Here is a 15,275-nt window from a genome sequence, read left to right as displayed (position 1 = left end):
ATATGTCATATTATATATTATGTATATAATGTATATATGTATGAATGTATATATAGATATATAGTATATAATATATATATATATATATATATATATATATATAATATTGTATATATAATGTGTGTGTGTGTGTGTATATATATATATAGTATATATATATATATATATATATATATATATATATAATATGTATATATATATATGTGTGTGTATGTGTGTAATATGTATATATATTTATTGGCTGTTGATTACTGTGATTTTAGACCTCATACCAGTATTTATACCTGGACAGTGCCGGTGTCCTGAAGAGTTCCATCCTTAATCAAAACACCCCTGAACCAGCTAAATCAAGCTCATACTAGATATAACTAAAAACTTCCTGACAGGTTCGTTGAAGCAAGTTGGAGCTAAACTCTCCAAGGCCGAGTTAAGTTTGGACATCCCTGCCGTCATACGGTGAACGGGACTTTTATTATGGCTTTAATATGATGCCCTTAAGTCTGCGTCCGTGTTTGCTGCATCCGTTGTGGCTTTACAGACTGGCTATGACTCGGCTGGAGAAAGGTTTGTGTTTTAAGCATAAAACTGTTTATATCAATTGACATCCTTTACAAAGTGTAACCACGGCTCTACTATAGTAAACGTGTAGTGTTTATAGTGTTTGTCTTGTTGACTACCATTTATAAGATCGCCAGTAACGTTGTACTACAAATACCATGGTGAAAATATTGAGGTAAAGTTGGTTGTAAATTCGTTCGTTTAACCGTCTCTATATTGTTTTACCAGGCTATTTTGAATTTTCTGTCAGAATTAGCATGCTAGTAACGTTATGGCTTCACTAACACTATGGTTGTACTATGGTGCTAATATGATTTCCCTATTTAGAATTGGCAATAAATACTTTTCTGGAATTATATTATTAAGCAGAATGTCTGAATATCCGAATATAAAACTAACTTTACCTCTAAATGGTTAAAATATGCTTATGTTGATTTATCTTTAGTAGATAGTTTGTGGTTAGCGTGATTTAAATTAACTACATTGACCATGTTTTTATTTTTTGAATGTCAAGTTAATGTATTATTTGATTATAAATTCAGTCACTGTAGTGAAAAAAAACCCTGAGACAACTGAATCAATGATTTAACATAATTTACTTGACATTATACCAAATAAGTACGCATAACTTGCGTTATTTAATGAATTTGCAGTTGTAGTTTTTGCCAAAAAAGGAGATTAACCGTCAGACTCCTTCATTAGTGCTGAGATGGCAAAAGTACACACATCCTTTACTCAAGTAGAAGCACAGATACTCCTATTTAAAACGACTCTGGTAAAAGTTGAAGTACTGACTACACTTTTGTACTCAAGTAAAAATAAAGAAGAACAGCCTGAAATATGTACTTAAGTAAAGTATTCATTACTACTACATGTTTTAGTTTCATGGTGGTAACCACACCGCACATCATGTTTACATTTATACAAAATAACTTGCATTTCTCTCTCTCTCTCTCTCTCTCTCTCTCTCTCTCTCTCTCTCTCTCTCTCTCTCTCTCTCTATATATATATATATATATATATATATATATATATTTTATTGTGTGTGTATATATATATATTATAAACTTAACTTGTTTAAGAACAACAGCTGCTGTAGTAGTTCATATATTCTAAAACCTAATTCTGTCTATATATTAATAACTAATAAATGTCTTAAATTTAACACTTCATTTTGTCCAAAACATATTTCATGTTTTTCCTTTGAGAAAATAAACAAAATGAATGTATTTGACTACAAATGTTGTTTGCGTTATGCCAAAGTTGCTTTATTTTCAGCAAACAGCACACTCTTGCAGCTCATATGAGTTCAATAATTGTTTTTTGTTCCGTATATTTATTTTCCGAGTATTGTGTATATTTTATTGACTGGATAAAGTCCAATACATTTTAATAATGTATGATAAGACATAATATAGATCGTACAACATAACATATTAAAACGAAAGTAACGACCCCGATTTAAAAATGTAAGGAGTAGAAAATACAGATATTTGTGTAAAAGTAAAGTTTTCAGAAAAACAAATAGTGGAGTAAAGTACTGATACCAGCAAAACCTACTTGCGTACAGCAACAAAGTATTTTTACTTCGTTACTTCCCATCTCTGTTAGTGCTGAATACTGAATTAAAGAGCCGAGTGAGACATTTAAATAGCATTTATCTCTTCTTTCTGTTAATATTAGTTCTTCCAAAAATGAGAAGTCATTCATATTGACTCTTCTGCTATTATTCTAATCACTAAAATTATATAACAACAAGCCAAAGAGTTTATGGTCTCCAGCTGTTTGAGATCCTAATGTTTACGTTCATATAATTATCAATCACCTGTTTCTAATGGGCTGTCTCTAAAAGTGAGGGTGACGTATCCCCCCCGGTTGCAACGCCACTGATGGTCTTCAATGATTTCCATAGTAGGTGAAAAATACATCTAAGTCAATGGAGAATATTTTCATTTTTGTAAGCTAGCTTATATTAATTATTTTAATTTATTTATCTAAAACAGGACCGTGTCCAAACACAGAGGAAAACACCCGCTGAAGTGAATGATCTCCGCGACACACTATTATAAAGATGGAGTTCATTAAAGAGGAGAGGGAAGACGTGAAGATTGAAGAAATAATAGTCAAACGAGAAGATGCTGAGGAACAAACAGGTCGGTTTTTATTCTCGAAGCTTGTTTCTCAACGTTCACCTCTGCATGAATTATTCAACTAATGAATTATGTTTACGTAAATAAGCGGCTCAACTCACTTCTACCACTTGATTATGCACTGTATATTAGGGATGTCAATTTTCTTTCTTAAAAACGAGCTACATATTAAATATATTCAAATTATAAAGGCAGTAATTAATGTTACAGAAAAAAATACTGTATATTACACTCTACGAGCACAACAAGCAAATTAAAAAACAGATCAAGCGTCACATAACCTTCAGAAAAAAAAATCATAAATAAAATATAATTTCCTTGATGTGCATTAAGGGAAATTATAAGTCAGGTAAAACGCACAGAGATTAGTACAGATCTGTCTTATGTGAAGCATACACTGAAAAAAATGATGTCTGCAAAATTGTTGAAAACCAATATAATAGTGTTGAATAAAAAAAAAATGTACTAATGTTCAGGTAAATTTGTTTGTTTAAATTCAGCCAAAATAATTTGTTTACAACAGCTTAACTTAAAATTAATAAATCCAAGGAATCGTCTTTGAATACTTTTTTCCAGTGTATACATAGACTTTATTTACAAGCTACAGTTGAAGTCAGAATTATTAGCCCCACTGAATTATTAGCCCCCCGCCAATTTCTGTTTAACAGAGATATGTTTTTTCCAACACATTTCTAACATAAGTGTTAATAACTCATCTCTAATAACTGATTTATTTTCTCTTTGTCATGATGACAGTAAATAATATTTGACTAGATATTTTTCAAGACACTTCTATACAGCTTAAAGTGACATTTAAAGGCTTAATTAGGTTAACTAGGCAGGTTAGTGTAATTAGGCAAGTTAGTCTACAGAACAAACCATCATTATACAATATCGAAAAAATATATAGCTTAAAGGGGCTAATAATTTTGACCTTAAAATGGTACTTAAAAATAAAAAACTGCTTTTTATTCTAGCCAAAATAAAACAAATAAGACTTTCCCCAGAAGAAATAATCTTATCAGACATACTGTGAAAATTTCCTTGCTCTGTTAAACATCATTGGGGAGAAATTTGAAAGAAATTCAAAGGGGGCTATTCATTCGGACTTCAACTGTATGTTTGCAGTACAAAATAAGTGGGAACCCTACTAATAAAGGCTATGCCATATAATGATATCTTTCGAGCACAATACAAAGGTTTTTTTTTTTAAAGCTGTGTTCAAAAGACAGCTCGCACTGTCTGTTCTTTTTGTTTTAGCCATTATCAGTGTTGGGGAGGTTACTTTGGAAATGCAACCGATTACAAATGACCCGATTTAAAAAGTAGTAAGTATTGTAGTAAAGTAAAGTAACTGATTACTTAAGTTTCTAATCGACATTTTCAACTAAATCATTTTCAAGCATTTATTCCAAGCAGGTGCGACCTTACAGTAGCTCTGTTCACTGTTAACATTGCAATCTTTCATCACTTGAATTAAGATAATATTACTTTAATTTTAGAGTCACCACAAAACCAGACCTTAACAAAAAATTGTTCAGGTATTTACAGTAAATAATATGCTGTACAAAACCCAAACAACTTATAGTATATAACAGCAAAAACTAAAAATCCAATAAAACCAGGTGTTGCACGTTTAAAATACTATAGTCATTTTATAGTAAAGGGAAATAAGCATTGTGTTGTGTATACAGTTGAAGTCATCCATCTGGCAACCTGAACTTGCGCGAGTCGTCAGAGGAAGGGCCGAGTGAATCGTTTTCCTCTTCGAGCAACTTTCTCTCGTACACCATGCTTGCCAAGCATACTGTTGACATTGGAAATGCAAGCCTAATCAGGGTGTCCTGTACCTAATGGCTCGTTTCCACTGACTGGTACGGTACGGTTCGGTTTGGTACGTGTCACCTTTATCAGGCTTGCGTTTACACTAACAAGGGTACCCTTTTGGTGGGCGTGGTGTATGACTGAAAGTTTCAGTCGACGTCATTCTCCCTCGAGGAAATGTCTACAATAAAGCTGTATGGGTCACTTACATATCATATGAGAAGCTCTTCTCATAAAACAGATGCTTTACACACATAAACACTTGTGTAGAAATGTTTATTACTAACTTTTCAATGAACGTAAGTTGATTATAACTGCAGATCAAAGACAGTGTGAAACAGCCTACTGTAACGTCTGTAATTATTAAATAAATGAACATATATAAACACATACAGACCCTTACAGTCTCCGATATGTTATTAATTACAGAAGAACTACATATAGCAGACATGTCGTCAGTATTTAGGTTCAAAACAACACAAAATATAGCCTACAGTCAGTGAAAACCTCTTATCTGTGTATGTAATCTTCAGCAGCACATGTAGCCTCTGTTAGAGAGCAATTCCATCATTCTGAGTTCATATTAGTCCAAAAGGTGAAGATAATAAGTTAGTTAATCATGGCATTTTGTTCATGTTTGCTGAATAATAATGTGCTCCTTTTTTTACGGCTTCTCCTTTGCTTTTCGCGCTTCACTCTTGCGTTTGTCTGTGTCTGACAGGACCGGGTTTCAAAAGCACGTCAATAATCAAGCGCAGGTTATTATCATCAGCTCAAGAAGTTTGTTATGTCAGATATAATGTTAGACGCGCATGAGCGCTAGCAAGAAAGCGAAACCGCTCGCACCTCAGACTGGCTCGTAAAAAACTACGGGGCACAGGGTAAATCTGCTCTTCTTCTTGGCTTTGTGGCTGTTCATCAAGACGACGACAAGGTTTGTTTGAGCCCAGATCGACCATGGCTCGTTATTATATGTATTTATAATTCCGCTGTAATCTCTCGCTGTGTGTGTATTTCAAACATGGCGGGTTTTTTGTTTTCATTCTGGCTTGTTGCGTAAGCGAATGACGTATCTCTGTAAACCAATAGTGTTCAGCTGCGCGTGTGGCTCCGCCTTTTGGTACCCTTTCTCGGGTTTGGTACCCTTTCGAAAGGGTGCCGAAAAAGTGGTACGGTACGCTTTTTCACAGTGGAAACGGCCATAAAAGCGTACCGAACCGTACCACTCAGTGGAAACGGGCCATAATTGTACAGTACGGTGCGATACCCCAGGGCAAACAAGGCGTTTGTTATAAATGTAGCCTAATGGTTTGTTAGATTCACCTGCCAACAGAATGGTTGCAGAGATTATTTCATTTCCAGGGGGATTAAAGAGTCTGTATTACTTGCCATTGGAAAAAGCAGAGCAACTAACTTGATGCACCTCGCAGCCAGTCATATATTGGCCTCTGGTCTCCTTCCCTGCATACTGTTCCACAAGGTAGTGTTATGCTGCGTTCACATAAGACGCGGAAGAAGCGTCAAGCGCAAGTGATTTACAAGGTTAATCAATGCAAAGACGCGAATGAATCGGCGCAAGTTGAGCATTTTGTGCGTTTGACATGCTTAGTGCACGTATCGCTCGAGTTGGAAAATGTTATGACATAGCGCCTGTTGTTGGTGTCCCGAGGGGAATCCTCCTGCCGACACCGGAGAACAGTTCATCAAACTGGGCTCGGCTAAAAGCCTCCATCATCCAGGTACAGTTTCTGGATCTAGTGGACGCAGACATTGTGCCAAATGAATATATACGCTGATTATAGCCATCCCAAAGCACATAAACGCAGCTATTCTCTCAATAAAATCCGAGTTTGCCATTTAGCAACGAAACTAGAGTCGCTGGGCAGACAGAAGCCCTGCCCATGGTGCGAATCTGCATCTATTTTCAAGTGAATTTGACATGCGAATGAAGCAAATTTGAGGTGTGAATGGAGCGAGTAAACCATTTTCAGGTGTATTTACGTCTGAATAGCGTGATTTTATCCATGCGTGGTGAACTGGTGTGAACGCAGCATTAGAATTAGCTGTTGCAATTTTTGACTAAGAGTTGTAGACTTGATTTTATAGACTTTGATGGTACGTTTTAGCATGACATACAATCACAATCAGTGGAAAAGCCCCCCACCCACCCCCTTTGATTCAGATTATATTTTGTTCAGTGCAAAGAAAGTTCTGTTTGTCATTGAATATGAAAAAAAAAAATGTCATGATGATCTATATTATTTTAAAAGGCTATATATTAAAGTAATGCTCGTTTATTTGCACAGTGCATAATAAAGTATATTATCTATTACCTAGCATAAGGCATAATAAATACCTTAAAAAACATAATAGAATCTCTATGATAATACTGATTGTATTATTTAGTTACAGACTGAACCATCTCTAATTAAAGTCAGGCAAAATTATGTGGCCCTCACAGAAAAAAATTTGGGGACCAAAATTTTGCTTTATAAACATGTTTCTGATGTTCTCAATCAATGGGCTCAAACTCCTGGAGGGCCGCAGCTCTGCACAGTTCATCTCCAACTCACCTGCTTAATAGTCTCTAGTAGTCTTGATTAGTTGGATCAGCTGTGTTTGATTAGGGTTGGAGCAAAACTGCAGAGCTGCGGCCCTCCATGAGTTGAGGTCAAGACCTATGCTCTAAATCACAGGTGTCAAATCCAGTTCTTGGCGGGCAGCAGCTCTGCATAGTTTAGCTTTAACCGTAATTAAACACAGCTGATCAAAGTAATTAAGACCTTCAGGCTCGTTTGAACCTACAGGTAAGTGTATTGAAGCAGGGTTGGAACTAAACTGTGTAGAGCTGCGGCCCTTCAGGAACCGAGTTTGACACCTGTGCTCTAAATGATGGTAATGTTGTTTTGATTCTCTAAACCAGTGGTCATCAAACTTGTTCCTGGTGGGCTGGTGTCCTGCAGAGTTTAGCTCCAACCCTAATCAAACTCAACTGATCAAGGTCTTACTAGGTATACTTTAAATGTCCAGGCAAGTTGGAGCTGAAGTCTGCAAGGACTCCAGTCTTCCAGGATCGAGCTTGGCGACCCCTGCTATAAGTGTTTCGATGTTGCCAATAAACTGGAATAACATGTCACTGTCTTTTTTGCCCTAGACCTGAAGCCATTTGTGTGTGATCAGTGTGAAAAGAGCTTCTCAAGCAGAGAATCCTTGAATACTCATACGGGTAGTCACTGTGGAGAGAAACAGCACTCCTGCAAACTGTGTGGAAAAACTTTTCCATTAAAACAATATCTGGATTCTCACATGAGCTTTCACGCTGGAGTCTTGTCTTTCATATGCTACGAGTGTGAAAAAGGTTTCAAACTTAAAAGCACCTTTAAAAAGCACATGCTAACACACTTTATAGATGGCTTTTTTACATGCCAGCTGTGTGGAAGGAAATTCAATACATGGGGATACTTCGAGCGGCACAGGAGAGTTCACACCGGAGAAAAACCTTTCAGCTGCCAACAGTGTCCAAAGACTTTTGCTCGAAAAGAACAACTCAAGCTCCACATGAGAGTTCACACCGGAGAGAAACCCTTCACCTGCCAACAATGTGGAAAAAGTTTTGCTCAAACAGGACAACTTAAAATCCACTCCACTGTTCACACAGGAGAGAAGCCTTTCATCTGCCAAGAGTGCGGAAGGGGTTTTTCTCAAGCTCAGAACCTTAAAATCCACATGAGAATTCACACCGGAGAGAAGCTTTTCATCTGCCAAGAGTGTGGGAAGAGTTTCAGACAACTAGGGGGTCTTTCAGTCCACATGAGCATTCACACCGGAGAAAAACCTTACAGCTGCCAACAGTGCGGATGGAGTTTCAGGGTAAAAACGAACCTTACAGCGCACATGTTCGTTCACACTGGAGAAAAGAATTTCACCTGCCACGTGTGTGGTGTGAGTTTCAGAGCTAAAAAAACACTTTCTTCCCATTTGAGAATTCACGAGTCATCAGAGCGAGAAGAATTCACATGTCGACCTGAATGTTTGATTGACTAAACCGTAAACGTTCAATAAAATGGCGAAATTCACATTTTGTCGACTGACTGCGCTTAGTTATTTCAGGGAGAAAATTAATGCCCTTAAAGTCTTAATCCCATTTTTACAAGGTCTTAAATTTTGTTCAAACGTTGTCCAAAGTGTTTGACTCCAAAAAAGCATAAATGGATTTATTTTGCTCAATTGGGTGATGTCAAGTAATTTGCGACCAAACCCGCTCTCCACATGTAGCGAAACCATAGAGCAGGGCTATTCAATTGGCGGCCCGCAAGGCAATTTGTTCCGGTCTTCCAAATAGTGTGACCAAGGCATAAAAAATAAATTTAGTATAGTCAAAAACCGGGCACTACAGTGACATGCATCTGTTCAATACAGCACGAGCTGCAGTTGAAGGCTGTGCAGAGTATGAGTCACCTGACTTTAAGCGAGTGAGTGGTGCGAGCAGCCGAAGACATTAGGATACTCGAGCTTAAAGGCTTCTTAATGCCGCATTCTGTTGCACGAAGCGAAACTGCTGCCAGCTGTGCGCTAGTTTAAAGTTCCGAGCTTATACACCAAGGCTAATAAGCACGCACACCGGATTAACTATAGCAACGGGCCATTCACATATCGCGTCTTTTTCGTGCACAAGTTCGTTATTTCCAATATTAGAATATATGCCAATATGTGCGCGCAAGCGGAGCGATGCGCCTTCCAGACACACCGAGTAGAAAACATCTCATGCCGTTGCGGTGAGAGTTGTGTGTGACTATCAGTGCAATGTAAACGAAAGATATGTTAGACGAATTATTACACAATTAAAATGATTAAGTATGTATGAACGCAGATGATAACAACAGTTCATTTAAATGCTTACCTAATATAAATCCTAAATTTACATTAGATGTGATAACTGTGAAACCATGATTATTCTTCAGACTATATAATCGTACAACCAATATCTATAATCGTTGCATCCCTAATTGTTATGCAGCTCAAAACATAACATATGAATGTGTCTGAATGTAGAAGCCTACATAAGCAACGCACTGCAAATGTTGTGCTTCGAAATACAACATTTGAATGTTTGTAATAATAATAATAATAATAATAATAATAATAATAATAATAATACAGTGATATTGTGTAGTTTTAAAATACAATATATTAACATTTCAATGTCGAAAAATAACACGTGGGTGTCTTAAGGAGCAAAAATACAACATATGGTTGTGTGTTTATATATTCCTATATTGCTGTTGTCGTCACTTATATTGCAGGTCATATCTCTCCGGCCCCTCATTTGGGATGCTTTTCATGAACCGGCCCCCGTGACAAACTAATTGAATAGCCCTGCCATAGAGAAAAACAGACGGCAATATGGGATAATGAGGAAGACTAGATTAAACCGTGGCTGAAGCCTGTCGCAGAAAACAATCACGTAATTTATTCTATCAAGGTTTGTTTCTTCCGAGCGTATCCGAGTTCTGTTGCACGGTTGTGCTCCATTGATTTATTTAACTACAACTGTTTATTAACAACTGATTATTGTTGTATTATTATTAACAACTGTTTATTGTTGTTATTAAGTTGAATTTTTGATACTGATTAGAACTTGAAGTGGCGATGAGGTCTTAAAATGTTCTGAGAAGGTCTTTAAAAAGTCTTAAGAAGGTATTGAAATTTCCTTTAGGATTTAGCATCTCTTTTGAAAACTTGCCTGAAACGTTCTGCGAGATCACGCCAGGGTCTACCTGTCGAGTCAAAGACGAAATAAGTCTAAATGTTAAAAAGATTCTTGTTAAATTAACTAACTTGCTGGCAACAAATATCCTGTTGTTCCTTTGTTACATGAAACTATAATATTATGCACTATAAGTCCTGTTTAACTGTTGCTGCACCACAATTTTTTTTACCCTTGGACTGTTAATCTAGTTTTTTGTTTCTTTGCTGCCTATCTCGACCCATCAACTTTTTTTCTCGGTGTACTCTTTACTGTTGTTGAGTACCATTGGTTGTGTTCACCATTCTTCCAATGAACCTGCATTTGGATCTAACCCCTGCCATCATGTCCTCTCCTATTCAACAATTATCTACTTTCAAGAGTTTTCTGCAATCAGCTTTTGACGTGAGATGTTTGATATCCTCCTCCTTTATGTACATTAAGTCATCAATCTCCCTTATTCCCATTCAGGACAAATTTTCAAATCCTCTTCTCAGTCATCCTATCCAGATGGGGAAGGGTGCCTTTTAATATCTCCTCCATCACTTTTCACCTAGACAGTCAGAATGATGAAGCAAGATCAAGATCAAGATCAACCTTTCTGTACACAGGCAATGGATAATAGTCAGCAAGACTGTCTGGACATACGCAAACATGCAAGTCTCAAGTTCATACTGCAGACATTGCATACCAAGGTCTAACGCTGGCACTGACTGACTGACATTACTCAGGCAAGAAACAAACCTTTTGCTGTTTTACCAACATTAGAACAATCTTGCTAAGCATGTACACACTATCATTGACATCAAGAACAACACTCATGTCCTTTGTTTATCATGCCTTTGTATGTAGATGTTTCGATTTGTTGCCTTTAGTCAAAGCCCTGCACCACACAGCTTCCAGTTTCTGCGTTCTACATCCCATTCTTGAAATTGGTCAGGCAAATGAATTTGAAGGAATATCTCTCGTGCCCATTGTATCTTTCTTGACTTCCAGTTGATGGCATGGCACCTGTGTTCGGCCTCACCACTGTGGCTAGATGCTCACCTTGATTTGTTTTTATTGTTTGCACCACTTTACTGTTACTAAGTCTGTCCACAATTGCGGTGTCAGCAGCCATACTATGTTCTCGATCCGATTTGCTGCGATGGAATGTTTAATTCATATATGCTTCCTCTCAGCAAGATTATTAGTAGTTTTAAAGTTATATCTTATGATTGCCATGCAGATGATGTGCAATTATGTTTTTCTTTTAGCCCTGACAGGCTAGATAAAGGGTCTCTCTTGCAGGATTGTTTAGTCCCCCATTAACAAACAGATGGCAGACAACTTTCTGCAACTGAAACCTGATAAAACTGAAGTTGTTTTTGCTTCTGATAGCATCCCCCCCCAAATATTAGACAAGTTTTAGGGGTTGTCATCTTCATACTGCAGTGACCTTAGAAATCTGGATGTCATCTTTGATAGAGCTCTGTTTTAGTCATGTTGTTCGTACATGCTTTTTCTATCCGAGGAACAATGCAAAAATCAGAAATATGGTTTCAAAGGAAGAGATGGAGATGCTTGTCCATGACTTTATCTCTTCATGGTTGGACTGTTGTAATGTTCTGTACACTTGTCTGAAGAAATATTCTATGGAGCATTTGCAAATTGTACAGAATGCAACTGTAAGGTCCAACCAGTTGTGCCAATGAAGGCGTCCGCTGGCGGATGAAGGTTCACTGCGTGTTTGGCATGTGAAATTTAACACCTATCTGACTCCAATTTTCATATGAGGTGGTGTAGAATATTAGTATATTTATCTTCTTTCATTTTATCTGACTCCAATCACAAAACATTAAGAACATTATAACAAAATATAATTTAGATGAATGTTTGAACCTTTTGTCTTCACTCATAACTATTACATTTGTTCATTCAGGTGCTCATGTCGCTCAGAGGAATTGCCTCTGCCGATGGCGTCCCTGGTGGTCACACTTTCATCAGTCTTAATTATTAAACAGAGGTAATTGGCTAATACTTTTAGATGGCTGCTCCTATGCTTGCTCATTCTAAAGTATTTTTGATTAGTCCCCAGGGGTGGGCTTGCCATCTGGCAATTCTGGCAAATGCCAGAAGGGCCGGACCATTTAAAATATTTTTTTTTTAATTTAAAACGCAATTTACAAATAAATTATTATAAATTATATAGTATATATTATCACCGGTTTGAGCCCAGACTGGGTGAGTTGGCGTTTCCGTGTGGAGTTTGCATGTTTTCCCCGTGGTGCATCTCCTCAGGGTGCTTCGGTTTCCCCCACAAGTCCATGCGCTATAGGAAATTTGAATAAGTTAAATTGTCCGAAGTGTATGTGTGTATGTCCTGGTCCTCCAGGTTGGGGGTTGAGCGTTGGGCTGACAACCCACCTCGTAAAAATTAGATGTTACGAATCACCAACATGATGTGGATAAGTACCAACTTCGATAAACAGCCCTGGGAGTAAGCAAGTATAAATAACATAGTATAAATTAACATAAGAACAGCATAGACAAACATTACACATAAATTATGCTTTGTTTATTTACTTGCTTTATTTTTAGCTCTTGTGATCTTCAGAAACCTTGAAACACCGAAAAAGTTGGGACAGTATGGACATAAAAAATAAAAAAGTGGTGATTTCTAAATTTACTTTGACTTGTATTTCATTGCAGACAATACAACAAACGTTATTTAATGTGTTGCTCATGGTTTTTACGTTTCTTTTCACAACACAAGAAACATTTAGGGACTGAAGACATCAAGTGATGAAGTGTTTTGGTCCCATTCTTCCTGCAAACAAGTCTTAAGGTAGGCAACATTAAGGTGTCTTCATTGCACCACATATTCTCTATTGGTGACAGATTGGGACTTCACGCAGCCCAGTAAACCTGTATCCTCTTCCTCTGCAGCCAGGGCTTTGTATCGTGTGCAGAATGTGGTTTTGAATTGTCTTGAGGATTATAGGTAAAGCTCTCCTCAGTCTCTCAGTGTTCAGCACAGTTTCACTGATGATCCAGGATCAATATAAAACCCAGGCCAGAGAGACTGAGTGAATGTGGTCTGGACTGAGTGGATGAGGCTCATTGTGTCTCTATAGATGTTGTAGAAGATCAGAGTTCCTGCGCTGTGGTCCACAAACACTCCTATTTTACTGCTGACTGACTCTACTGGGAGATCAGTCCATCTGTTATTATGCATGAATGAGAAACTGGAGGAAGAGCAGATCAAACACCAGGACTGAGCGTTATGTCCAAACATGCACTCAATATCTCCCTTCCTCCTGATGCTCTTATATGACACTGATATGTACACACCAACATCCCCACTCCAGTCAATTTCCCAGTAAGAGCGTCCACACACTCTCTCTCTGCACAACACCTGAGGATAGTCAAATCTGTCTGGATGATCAGGATATAATTGTTTCTCACACAAGTCACCTTTCTGTTCTCCTCAGACAGAACGAGTTCATTGTTTGCTGTGTTTGGATCCAGTGTGAGAAAACAGGCATCTGAACACAAGAAAAGAGACACGTCTATAATACAACAACACTCACTAAAGCTTTGTATGTGTGTGTGTGTGGACATACATTTCTGCAATCCTGATGCAATCCTCTTTTCACCTCCATGTTCCACACTGTAAACACACAGATTCACATTCAGTAAGTAAATAAGCAACACGGATCAATGACTTGAGAAGTTTTTATAGTTCATGACTAAAAATATCCAAATCTCACTTGAATTAAATAAAATGTTTGAGCTTCAGTTTGATTACCCACTCTTTATCTCGGATACCGTCATCCCCCTCCCTTCATCTCAAACAAAGTCACCCCCATCCACCCACCCTCTGCTCTTCATCTCAAATGCCACAATCACAAATCGCAAAACAAATCTGCAATGTAAAGGGAAAGCACACAAGGACCAGGTGAAGACAGTTACAATAGTGAGACCTAGATGAAGGCTAAACGTGGAAATAGGAAAGGAGGTAGGAAGAGAGAAGCACATGACAAGACAAATAGTGATACATTAAACATACAACAGAGACAGAACTTACATAGAACCATGACAATATCCCTCCCCCATTGGATGCGTTCTGGTATACAAAACAGGCAAACCAGCCTAAGAGGTATGGCAGGAAAGCCAGGGGAAGAACTAGTGGGAAACAAAACTTGGAAACCTAAGGTAGGGAGGAATCAAAGGGGGCAGGACTGGCAGGATGGAAAAAAGGTTGGGTTGGAGGGCCAGACGACATGAAGAGTGGAGTGTATGGGACAGAGAGTCAACAGACTTGCAGATAAGTTTGGGTCTTTGACACATACTGAGAAGCACTCCAGGGTTGCAGGAACTGGCTTAATTGCAACAGGATATGGTTCAAAGACAGGAGTAGACATTGGATAGGGTACAGGAGCTGGAGCTGAAACTGGACTGTGCTCAAGAGCTGAAGTCCTAGATACACCGTGTTTGGGGACACCAGCCATCTCTGGAAAACACCCAGGGACTGAAGTCAGCACTGTATTGTGCTCTGGGGCTGAAGTCTTTATTACAGAGTGCTTGGGGACTGGAGATATCTCCTGAATACACTCAGGGGGTTAAGTTGGCACTGTGCTCAGGGGCTGCTCTCTCAGGAGCAGGAGCAAACTCGAGGGCTGCTCTCTCAGGAGCAAGAGCAAGCTCTGGGACGGCTCTCTCTCTGTAGCAGGCTCTGGATTAGCTCTCCGGATGAGGAGTGGGCTCTAGGATGGCTCTCTCTGGAGCGGGAACAAGCTCTGGACATTTAAATTTAATTGCAAGAACAAATGAAAGAGTATCTTCTGTTCACTTAACAAGACTGCCAATTGACTAAGATAAGGCCTTTGCTGAGGAGTCAAAGGACTTCTTGATACTGATCTCATTAGCTGTGATAGGGAGCGCAGGGTACTTGTCTCAGTAATCATAATAGCCAGACTAAGAACCTCAGGGCTGAAATCCATGGCTAAAACCTT

At 38.2% G+C, this 15,275-nt stretch overlaps 1 protein-coding gene across 3 annotated transcripts; it reads left to right on the top strand.

Annotated features, from left to right (window-relative positions):
• The first annotated feature begins 389 nt into the window (after positions 1-389).
• si:cabz01069013.3 (uncharacterized protein LOC796738 homolog) lies at positions 390-8,608 on the top strand. Of its 3 annotated transcripts, none has more exons than XM_056455334.1 (4): positions 390-564; positions 2,411-2,469; positions 2,562-2,711; positions 7,687-8,608. In XM_056455334.1, exons 3-4 carry the CDS (start codon positions 2,630-2,632, stop codon positions 8,574-8,576), a joined length of 972 nt encoding a protein of 323 aa, XP_056311309.1. In that variant the 5' UTR covers positions 390-564; positions 2,411-2,469; positions 2,562-2,629; the 3' UTR covers positions 8,577-8,608. The 3 variants fall into 3 exon arrangements, with proteins under 3 accessions (XP_056311309.1, XP_056311311.1, XP_056311310.1); XM_056455336.1 differs by having other exon boundaries at positions 2,411-2,473; XM_056455335.1 differs by lacking the exon at positions 390-564 and having other exon boundaries at positions 1,814-2,473.
• Positions 8,609-15,275: the final 6,667 nt, after the last annotated feature.

Source organism: Danio aesculapii, chromosome 4 (genome assembly GCF_903798145.1).
Source record: "Danio aesculapii chromosome 4, fDanAes4.1, whole genome shotgun sequence".
Lineage (NCBI taxonomy): Eukaryota > Metazoa > Chordata > Actinopteri > Cypriniformes > Danionidae > Danio > Danio aesculapii.
This window is presented reverse-complemented; position numbering and strand designations above follow the sequence as displayed.

Bases quoted from the DNA above. Each gene is read 5' to 3' on its own strand.
- si:cabz01069013.3 (XM_056455334.1), top strand. From the start codon at position 2,630: ATGGAGTTCATTAAAGAGGAGAGGGAAGACGTGAAGATTGAAGAAATA. The intron at 2,712-7,686 runs GTCGGTTTTTAT...TTTTTGCCCTAG, and splicing joins AGATGCTGAGGAACAAACAG to ACCTGAAGCCATTTGTGTGT.